The sequence below is a fragment of the Peromyscus leucopus genome, chromosome 12, assembly GCF_004664715.2.
Source record: "Peromyscus leucopus breed LL Stock chromosome 12, UCI_PerLeu_2.1, whole genome shotgun sequence".
NCBI classification, from domain to species: Eukaryota; Metazoa; Chordata; class Mammalia; order Rodentia; family Cricetidae; genus Peromyscus; species Peromyscus leucopus.
In genome coordinates, this window is record NC_051073.1 from 80,015,668 (window position 1) to 80,025,667 (window position 10,000).

General features: G+C 55.1%; 2 protein-coding genes across 4 annotated transcripts; one reads left to right on the forward strand and one right to left on the reverse strand.

Moving 5' to 3' along the window:
• Nucleotides 1-799: 799 nt before the first annotated feature.
• LOC114710558 (coiled-coil domain-containing protein 116) lies at nt 800-7,539 on the reverse strand. 3 transcript variants are annotated; one of them, XM_037209951.1, is made up of 5 exons: nt 6,968-7,539; nt 5,302-5,439; nt 3,811-4,365; nt 3,100-3,705; nt 800-1,771 (listed from the first exon to the last, which is right to left on the reverse strand). In XM_037209951.1, exons 2-5 carry the CDS (start codon nt 5,371-5,373, stop codon nt 986-988), a joined length of 2,019 nt encoding a protein of 672 aa, XP_037065846.1. In that variant the 5' UTR covers nt 5,374-5,439; nt 6,968-7,539; the 3' UTR covers nt 800-985. The 3 variants fall into 3 exon arrangements, with proteins under 3 accessions (XP_037065846.1, XP_028750551.1, XP_037065845.1); XM_028894718.2 differs by lacking the exon at nt 6,968-7,539 and adding an exon at nt 6,487-6,728; XM_037209950.1 differs by lacking the exon at nt 6,968-7,539 and adding an exon at nt 5,653-5,751.
• On the forward strand, nt 6,786-10,000 carry LOC114710555 (carbohydrate deacetylase). The gene is made up of 6 exons (XM_028894715.2): nt 6,786-6,875; nt 8,418-8,597; nt 8,684-8,843; nt 9,044-9,143; nt 9,235-9,412; nt 9,591-10,000. Exons 2-6 carry the CDS (start codon nt 8,434-8,436, stop codon nt 9,958-9,960), a joined length of 972 nt encoding a protein of 323 aa, XP_028750548.1. The 5' UTR covers nt 6,786-6,875; nt 8,418-8,433; the 3' UTR covers nt 9,961-10,000.

Here is a 10,000-nt window from a genome sequence, read left to right on the forward strand (position 1 = left end):
ACCCCCGCTGAGGGAAGATCTTCCCAAAGCAGACATTGCCATTACCAGAAAGGCACGGGTCCTGAAACCTTGACTCAGGGTGCCAAAGGAATGAAGAAGGGACAGACATACAGATACACATACAAGCTGGGTGGAGTTCTCGACCTGACACAGCCGGAACCTTAGCATGTTTATTTTTATTATTTATTTATTTATTTATTTGTTTTTTTGAGACAGGGTTTCTCTGTGTAGTTTTGGTGCTTTTCCTGGATCTCGCTCTGTAGACCAGGCTGGCCTCAAACTCACAGAGATCCACCTGCCTCTGCCTCCCAAGTGCTGGGATTAAAGGCGTGCACCACCACCGCCCAGCAACAAAAATAATTTTATGGTTGAGGGGTCACCACAGCATGAGGAACTGTACTAAGGGCCGTAGCATTAGGAATTGAGAACCACTGTACTAGAGTCTACACAGTATGGAAGAAGTGGAGCCTAGGCTGGGGGCGCGCGGGGGGGGGGGGGGATTCCTGTTTATGCAGCTATTGTCAGGTCATTATCTAAAATGGCATGAGACTTTTTGGTGATGGAGCTGTTTGGAGGTCACACACTCCTGTAAGCAATCACTCATCCATTCTCCTGTAAACCCAATAAAATCATTGGTTCACCAAGTTGGACCTTGGTAAAATTATTCCTTTGGTGTGGCATCAGTGCTCTGTCTTGTATCCCAAAGAAAAGTATGTAACTTCAGGGCTGGCTTACCCTGCAGGTGCTATTCAAGGGTAGGCATCCAACCAGGCGCAAGGAAAGACACAACACACCCGGGACCAGACAACTGTGTCATCGACGTGGCATTTATTTCCACCTGTCTCTTGCTCCTTTGATAACGTCGGCAGGACTTGCTGAGCACACATTTGTCTGGCCCTCACTGGACAGGGGCTGGCTGGGCGGCCAGCTATGGGATAGGGCTGGAGGAGGCAGAGGGGAGCACTCGGTGTGGCTTCCAGGGGTCTCATGGGGAGTCATTGGGGCTCTTTACGATGGACTCATTGACAAAGTCCTCCACCTCAGGCTCAGGCAGGCTAACCTCAGGCTGCTCATCCTCAGAGGAATTCTTGAGTTCATCTTCTTCACTTCCCCCGTCCTCCTCCTCTTCACTGTCCTCACGCTCTTCGGTGTTTACTACTTCCTTGGACTGGGAGGATCTGGAGACCACACCAGCGCTGAACACAGACAGCTTGGGCTCTGAAGGGCTCCTGGGCATCTGTTCCTGGCCTATACCGGGATCCCGAGGGCTGAGCAGCTGGCGGATTGGCAACTCAGGCCGGAGGGAGAATCGGGACCCTGCACTCTGATCCTGAGGGGCGTCACCTGTCAGCTTGGGTTGCACGGAGGGCGATTCTGAGCTATGGCGGGAGGTGCCAACACGGGAGGTACTAGGGCGGGAGGCCGCGGACCTGGAGGCATGCCTCATGGCCTGCCTTGCCAACTCGGCTTCTTCCAACTTGCGCAGAAGGCAGGTCCAGTTGATGTCTGAGGACAAACGGATGTGGGTGCCCTTCACCTTCTTGAAGCCCAGGAAGATGTCCATGAGAACCTCAGTGATAGGAAAGGAGATGAAGCCAACTTGCTTAGTGAGGCTTTCCTCAAACTTGTGCTTGCAGAGAAGCAGAGAGACCGCTTGCTCAACCAAAAAGCTAGTGAGCTCCTCAAACCAGGGGTTAGAGATGTAGGACAAGCTGGACATAGATGAGATGGACGGCAGGGGCTTCTTCCTCGGAAACTTTGTGCCAGGGCTCTGTGCAACAGGCAAGGAGGGAAAGGGAGACATTTAGCCCTGTTGCTGCCATCCCTCTGCTGCCCTGAGAAACCACACCCCTGTGCCCTCCTGTACCAATCGTCCCTGCCACACCTGCTCTGCCACGACATTCACTCTCCACGCCTCACCTGTCAGGGCTAGAGCAGTGCCCACCAGCCTGGGCAGCCTGGGCAGCCTGGGCTCCTGCAAGCTGGTGTACAGGAGGAATCACACCTGAGCCTGATGATGGAGGGCTGAGAGACTCCAGGACCTCCAAGGGTCAGGCCCCCTATGTCTTCATATATACTTCCTGACCAATGTCCCCTTTACCGAGCAGCAAGACTAGAGAGTCCTACAGCTGGATTAGGACAGCTTGACTACTCCACCCTAGAACAGAGTGGTCCTCTTGGTAAAGGCTCCTGTTCACAGGAGACATGGGGCAGGGTCTCAGATTCACAAAGCCAGGCAGTGGTGGCATTCGCCTTTGATCCCAGCACTTGAGAGACAGAAGTAGGGGACTCTCTGAGTTCAAGGCCAGCCTGGTCTACAGAGAGAGTTCCAGGACAGTCAGGGCTACACAGAGAAACCCTGTTTTTTTTTTTTTTTGGGGGGGGGGGCTCACAAAAAATAATTTTAAAAAATACCCAAATTGCAGGAGGCATGATGATACGTGCCTGTAATCCCAGCATTTAGAAGGTAAAGGCAAAAATATCAGGAGTCCAAGGTCATCCCCTACTATGGAATGAATTTGAAAGACCAGCCTGGGCTACACGACACCCTGTTTCAGGGAGAAAAAAAAAAAAATCGCAGGGTAAAAATAGCCTTTATTAGTCTTTGACAACCCCTGGGAAAATAGGTAGACTAGGTTTCCTGCTCCCCAGGAGCTTGGATCTACCCCAGAAGATTTCTGCAATTCAGGGCAAGAGATCTTGTCCTTGGACATCAGCGACAGCGGCTCCCCGGTGTGGGGAGGAGCCCTTTCCCTGCGGACATTCTTCTACGCCTCCAGCCCCACTCTTGAGGCCACCTCTGAACACACTGCAGCAGAGGAAGGGAGAAGCTTTTTCCCAAAAAAAGGCGTGGGGAGAACACAGGGAAGGGGGGAGGGAGGGAAGAGGATGCTAGATGGGGCCCCTGATGCGGCCAGAGGCAACCTCCACTGTGATCCCAGGGGCGGGCAGGGTGAGGTGCAGGCCGTGACAGGGCTGAATAACCCGCTTGGAGCTCGGGGCCACAGGTGGTTTCTGCAGCTTGGGATCGGAGTCAGGGGACTCCTGCAGGGAGTGCAGTGAGGGGGTCGGGACATTCGACACTTGCGTAGGCATCACCTTGAGCCTGAATCTGGTAGTCATCTGGGCGTTAGACATGGAGGGGGACTCCCGTCTGCCCTTGCTTTTCTTACGAGCTGTCTTAAGGCTGGAGGCTGTGGTGGGAGAGTCACACTGCTCCACCCCATCCTCCCTGCTGGTGGGTACGGATGCCTTAGAGTCGGGCTGCAGAAGATCAGAGTTCCCAGGCAGCATTGAGGTGGGCTCCGAGGCAACAGGGAAGAGGGGGAAGCCGTCGTGGCGGCAGGCATGGCTGAGCTTGTCTACGGCCTGGCTGACCACACGCTGCAGGGCAGGAAAGAGGCGATGCTCAGCCAGGAAGTCCAGGGTACAATGGGGTTCCCTGAGTGAACAATAGGCAGGCACGTTGAAGGATGCTGGCTGGTTTAACAGTGACTTCATCTCCTTGTTTAACTCTTCTTTAAGGAAAATCATCTCCTGTTCTCCGAGTCCCAGCTCTGATGTTTCAGGGGTGGTTGAGCTGGATCCCCAAAGCCCAGTGACCCAAGACAGGGGCTGCTCCCGGGTCCACTGGCTGCTGGTCTGGCTGCCCAGTGAGTCCCACAGCAGAGAGTCCCTCCGGGAGCAGGAATGATTCAGGCCTTTCTGCAAAGAGAAAGGAATGGCTGAGCAGCGTCCACCCAGGCCTAACGACCCAGCCCTGAGCTCAGGCCCACCCTGCGCCAGCTTTAGCATGGCCACATATCTCACCCCTTTGTTCTCCAGACGCAGTAGCCTCTTGAGGTTTTTCTCAAGCAGGAGTTTGTCCCTCATAGGTGGCAGTGAGCCTAGGCCTCGGGCACCAGGATTACTGTCCTGGCCGTGGAAGCCCGGCCAGCCAGCTGTGATACTGCTATGGCCATCGGACACGGAACTGGAGCGGGACGGGTAATTGTTTGGGCGCCCAGCACAGAGCGTGGGCCGAGTGCGGTGCCGGCGCACAGAGTTGATGCTGGGTCTGGCTCGAGCCCGCTGCCTGCCACTTGGCACCTCCAATGGGTCTTGTACATCCACCAGTGGCACTCCGGCCTCTGTCTTGGTGGTAGCCAAACGCTCTGTCGCCTGCTCCACCACTGTCTGCAGGCTCTCCAGTACCTGTCCCTCTGTCAGGAAATCCAGGAAGCCGCCAAACACCTGAGGGCGCCCAGGCTTTTGCTGGTGGCCCTGGTGCTCCGAGTATCGGTTCATGGATGGTAGGTGTGGCACACGTCCAAGTCTGCAGGTTGACCCCCTTTCTGGCAACAGGTGCTTCTTGTGCAGCTGCATCTGAACAGACAGACTTGTCATAGCAGGCAGGGTGCTCGGCAAGGGGTGGGGTTATTTCTGGAGTCCTCCTAAGGTGCTATTAGGAGCTGCGTGGGACTGAACAATGAGAAAGACTTTTTCTCTTTTTAGGTTTGTTGGTGCTGGGGCTTGAACCCAGGGCCTGAACATGCTTCTGCAAATGTTCAACCACTGAACTGCATTTGATTCTTTATAGCATCTGTGGGTGCATGTGTGCTGCCTTAGTGCACGTGTGGAGGTCAAAGGACAACTGGTTGTAACTGGCTCTCTCCTTCTACTGTGTGGATCCTGAGGATGGAACTCAGGCTATCAGTCTTGATGCCAAGTGCCTTAACTCACTGAACCATCTCACAGCTCTGAATGACATTAAAAGTCTGGTAATCCTGGGTTTGAATCCCAGCTCTGCTACCTTCAGGCTGTGTGAAGTGCTCAGAACAGATCCTCTTCAGGCCTTCTCTGCAAAGCAGGGGTGACCTGAAGGTCCCCAATGCCTATATTTCATATATGCCAGGCCTAGCTGGGAGCCTGAAAGTGGAACTCTGTGTTCATGGTATGAGAGGGCAGCCAAGAGGCCCTTCCTCCTCCTCTACCTCCTCCTGTCTCTAGCACAACCCTGCATTGTCTTCCCTGGGGCGCTACACTTGAGGACTTGAGCCTGCTTCTCCAGCTTGAGTCTCCACGCTGACTCCTGACTCCATGCTCCTCCTCAGGTCTTCTAGCCCACCCGAGTACCACCTGAGGGCCGCGGGGAGGGGAGTGTGAAAGGGTGATCAGGGTGATCAGGGCTCGGCAGGCAGGCCTAAGGGGAGTCAAAGCTAAAATCTGGGTGTTACCAGGTGACCCAGGGAGATCGACTGGAGATGAGAAAGCGGTGGACGTAGTCCGGACACTAATGTCGGGTCAGCTGGACCAACTTACCCGAGTCATGTAGGTGTTGTGACCAGCCTCGTCATCAGCCAGATATCCTGAGTGGTGGCGGTACCTTGCCATGATGTGGGTAATTAAATTTGCTTTCTGCTTCCTTTCTCAGGTTCGACAGCACAGATGCAGACTCCTCTGTATAGGGCGGGAGAGGAAGTCAAGGTAGATCCAGGCCTCTATGGGCCCCTCACTCCCTGTTCGGGGTGTGCTTCAGACGCCCCACCCTTCTCTGCTGGGACCTGCCAGGCATCTGCGGACAGTTGCCCTCTGTTTGCAACTGTCTGGGACGACTAGTGTGCCCAACAAATTTTCCAGACCAGGGGCGCCTCGGCGGCCCCAGCAGCTCACCAGCGTCTCCTCTGCGCTTCTGGGGTCCGCTCGCTCGGTCAGCACGGTTTGAGGACTACCGCACAGTGCCCTGGAACCCCGCCCCGCAGCCTCGGAGGGCGCTGATTTACATACTCCACTCTGATTGGCCAGGATCTGGCCTCCCGCTCATTATCTTCCCCGACACAATGGTTGTGGGTGGGGCCCGCATTGGCTCCTCCCCCACCTGGCTGGCTTTCTCTGTCCAGCCAGCTAACCCGTGCTTGGGGATGTTTATAGATTTGACTCTATTCTGCCAAGGGCGCTGAGTCTGGGGCTTGCTTCTCTGATCCTCACGGTGAAAGCCACAGCCTCCACTTATGACACAAACACCTTCCTCCGCTCATCCCTGGTCGCTGCACAGACTTGGACCTCCGACTCTTGCCTCCCTCCCAGGGCTGCTTTCCCTCAGCCAGTGTGGACTGGCCAGCATTTTCCTTCTCAAGTCTTTCTTTTTGGAAGCAGTGAAGAGTCCTGGTTTTCCACACAGATCTAGCTTCAATCCCTGTCCCTGTTTTTGGTTTGTTTTGCTGATGTGACTCAGCCTCTCAACACCGCCTCCTCGTCTGTAAATTGAGCTGAGAGCACCCTTCCACAAGTGAGTATTACATTATATATAGGTTTTTCGAGACAGGGCTTCTCTGTGTAGCCCTGGCTGTCCTAGAACTCACTCTGTAGGCCAGGTTAGCCTCGAACTCAGAGATTCACCTGCCTCTGCCTCTTGAGTTCTGGGATTACAGGCGTGCTCCACCACCCGGCCACAAAGACCTACTTTCAATACACATTGCACCTTATGAAAACCCCATATAAACTCACCTCAACTTTTTTCTTTTCCCCTTCATCACAGAAGCTTGTCATTCCCAACAGATTGACAGCCAGCCCGTCCCCCACTGCCACGTTGTCTTTCTCGTCTAACAGCTGGTACTTCTTTAGGGCAGGCATTCAAGCTGTGAGCCCTGATCTCTAATGACTCCATTCATTCCCAGCACAGTAAGTGCTTAGTAGTTCCTCTTCTCCATCTATGGTTCTCAGAGCCCAGGGCCGCAAGGCCTCTGGCCTTTCAGAGAGCAGCCTCCCCGAGGGGCACAGTGGCTGGATGTTACCTGATGGTTCAACAATCACTATGACTGGACACAGCAGTGTTTACGCCAGGAACTTGGCTGAAGGGTACTTTGAGGCCTCCAACCCTTACAAAGCATCATCAGGTACCGTTGTGATTAAACTATACTCTTTCCCTCTGCCTGTGATCCAGGGGGTCAGATAAGGTGGGGGGAACCAGAACAGGCTAAGCTCCAACCTGTAGAGAACAGTTCTTGCTCCACTCACTTCTCTGGTGAGTCTTCAGGTTCCTTGGCTGTAAAACAGAAACAAAATTACCAATATCACAGGCTTGATTTGAGTAACAGGCATTCTACAAGAGAAACCAAGACAGGCTGGGCATGCTCAGTTGGCAGTGTTTGCCTAACATGCATGAAGTCTTTGGTTCAATTCCCTGTACCAGGTGTGGTGGCACATGCAAGGGTCAGAAGTTCAAGGCTAGCCCCCGCTGAATGAATAGTGAGGTCAGCCTGGGATACATAAGACTGTGCTTGAAACAATATCAAGACAGCCACATTACCAAGCAAATGCTGGCTGTCACCATGGTGACTACTGGTAAGTTATGTGTAAGAAAACCTTACTGGACAAAGAGCAAACATGAGGTTGAAAAGCTGCCTGCAGCTCACGGTGAAGATGGGTTCAGGCTTTCTCCAGCGCAGCCGCTGGTCTGCATGCGTGTGTTCTTGTCATGTAGAGCTTTTACATCCAGGCAGTGGTGGCCACACCTTTAACCCCAGCACTGAGGAGGCAGAGGCAGGCAGATCTCTGAGTTCCAGGCCAGTCTGGTCAGAGTGAGTTCCAGGACAGCCAGGGCCACACAGAGAAACCTGTCTCAGAAAGAAAAAACAAAAAACAGAGCTTTTACTAAGAAAAAGCCCCCCCACACACACACACCTTAGAGCCAGTGAGGAACAGGCTATTTGAAAAAAAGTAAAAACATCTAATAACAAGAAAAAGCTCATAGGCACTGCATAAAAACAAAGAAAATTAACATCACAAGGATGAAATAACTTGGCATCATTCCTTAGTGATGGAGAAGAGTGAGTGGGTGTCTTTTCTTAGAGAAAATAACGGAATGACAGTACACTGCTCAGAAACTTAGCAATGGTAGAGAAGAGCAAGGGGATTTTTTCTTGAGTATCTCTCTTGTTTTCACCATTTAAAAAAATTACTTTTCAAAAATCAATTTTTTTTTTAAGAGCTAGAGATAGCTCAGTGGTAGAGAGCTTACTGCTCTTGCAAAAGACTGGAGTTGGGGTCCCAGCATGTGTTCATATGTGGGTCAATCACAACCATCTATTAACTACGGTTCGAGAGAGAGAGAGAGAGAGAGAGAGAGAGAGAGAGAGAGAGAGAGAGAGAGAGAGAGAGAGAGAGAGAGAGAGGCGCAGAGGGAGAGGGGAGAGGGAGGAGGGGAAGGGAGGGGAGGGGAGAGGGGAGGGGAGAGAGAGAGATGGATATAGACATGGGCCAAAAAAAAAAACTTTGCAGAGCGGTTGACCCGGGCGTCTGCAGTACGCTCAGAGACCTCTAGGTGGCAAAAGCAACGGCGGCGTGCAGTCGCACTTAGGCGTGTGCGTCGGGGTGGGGCCTCGGCAGCGTCCAGGGCCGGAGTCCGGATGCTGCAGCGCATTCCCCCCGGTCTCCAGACGGCGCTCGGCAGCAATGGCTTGGCCCCGCGTGCAGCTGGTTGTCACCGCTGATGACTTTGGTTACTGCCCGAGGCGCGATGAGGGCATCGTGGAGGCCTTCCTGGCAGGAACTGTGACCAGCGTGTCACTGCTGGTCAACGGCACAGCCGCCGAGAGCGCGGCCGAGCTGGCCCGCAGGTAAGGGCGGCGCCCTGCAGGGCCGGGCGGGTTTGGGGGGCCGCCCGCTCGGTGGCAGACTGTTCGCTCTCGCGCTCCGCCTGCAGACACGGCATTCCCACGGGCCTCCACGCCAACCTGTCCGAGGGCCGTCCTGTGGGTCCGGCCCGCCACAACGCCTCGTCGCTCCTCAGCCCAGAAGGCTTCTTCCTCGGGAAGATGGGATTTCGGGAGGCCTTAGCGGCTGGAGACGTTGCTTTGCCCCAGGTGCGGAGGCGTGGCTGCAGGAGGATGCTCATCAAGATCCTCAAAGCTCAGCCCAGAGGTTTTAAAGGAAGTCGTTGGGGCAAACGCGGGCGCTGGATACGCTCCTAGTTCGAACACTGGAGCAGTCACACCGTGGCACCAAACGGAGCTCCTCGTTTTGTGGCTGCTTCCAGAAGTTCAAGGTGTCTGTGCCCCTCCAGGTGCGGGAGGAACTAGAAGCTCAACTCAGCCGCTTCCGGGAGTTGTTGGGCAGGTCCCCCACGCACGTAGACGGGCACCAGCACGTGCACGTGCTCCCAGGTACGCGGATTGAAGCGCTCTGATGGGGTGGGGTGGGGGCTGCTCTCCAGGGTTGGTGGGAGGTCGATGCTGAGCCCACCTCTCCAAGCAGGAGTGTGTCAGGTGTTCGCCGAGGCTCTGCAGGCGTTCGGGGTGCGCTTCACGCGGCTGCCAGTAGAATGCGGCGTGGGCAGCTGCTCGTGGCTGGAAGCACCAGCGCGTGCCTTCGCCTGCACTGTGGAGCGCGATGCCCGGGCTGCCATGGGCCCCTTCTCCCGCCACGGCCTGCGGTGAGCACCGCCCTCCTCCACCCCATCCAACCCTGCCTTGTCCCCAAAGGTCCTAGTGCGTTCACTTGGCCAGATGTGCCCTTTTCTCAGCCAAAAAAGTTAGGAATTGACCTGCCGGCCTGCTTCACCCTCTGCCTAGCCCTACCGGAACTTAGGCAACATCTCTATCGTGGCACAGGTGGACCGACGCCTTTGTGGGCCTGAGCACTTGTGGCCGCCACATGTCTGCTCACCGCGTCTTGGCGTCGCTGGCACGGGCCCTCGAAGATATCCCTGCTGGCCGTGCCCTGACTGCCGAACTGATGGCACACCCAGGATACCCCAGTGTGCCTCCAGCAGGGGGCTGCGGTGAGGGCCCCGATGCTTTCTCTTGTTCTTGGGAGCGGCTGCATGAGCTGCACGTCCTCACTGCACCCACCTTGCGGGCTCGGCTGGCCCAGAATGGTGTGCAGCTCTGCGCCCTAGACGACCTGGATTCCAAAAGGCCTGGGGAAGGGGTCCCCTGTGAGGCAACGCTTGAGCCCTTCCTGGAGCCTTCCCTACCCTGACACCAAAGGCTAGCTACGAACTGCCTCTCACTGTGGAGGA

What these genes read in the sequence shown, in the direction of transcription:
- LOC114710555 (XM_028894715.2), top strand. Translation starts at nt 8,434, where the DNA reads ATGGCTTGGCCCCGCGTGCAGCTGGTTGTCACCGCTGATGACTTTGGT. An exon ending in GCGGCCGAGCTGGCCCGCAG is followed by an intron (nt 8,598 to 8,683) that starts GTAAGGGCGGCG and finishes CTCCGCCTGCAG; the next exon opens with ACACGGCATTCCCACGGGCC. An exon ending in TTCTCCCGCCACGGCCTGCG is followed by an intron (nt 9,413 to 9,590) that starts GTGAGCACCGCC and finishes ATCGTGGCACAG; the next exon opens with GTGGACCGACGCCTTTGTGG.
- LOC114710558 (XM_037209951.1), bottom strand. Translation starts at nt 5,373, where the DNA reads ATGGCAAGGTACCGCCACCACTCAGGATATCTGGCTGATGACGAGGCT. An exon ending in ACAACACCTACATGACTCGG is followed by an intron (nt 4,366 to 5,301) that starts GTAAGTTGGTCC and finishes CTGTCTGTTCAG; the next exon opens with ATGCAGCTGCACAAGAAGCA. An exon ending in CTACCAGATTCAGGCTCAAG is followed by an intron (nt 1,772 to 3,099) that starts GTGATGCCTACG and finishes CCTGTTGCACAG; the next exon opens with AGCCCTGGCACAAAGTTTCC.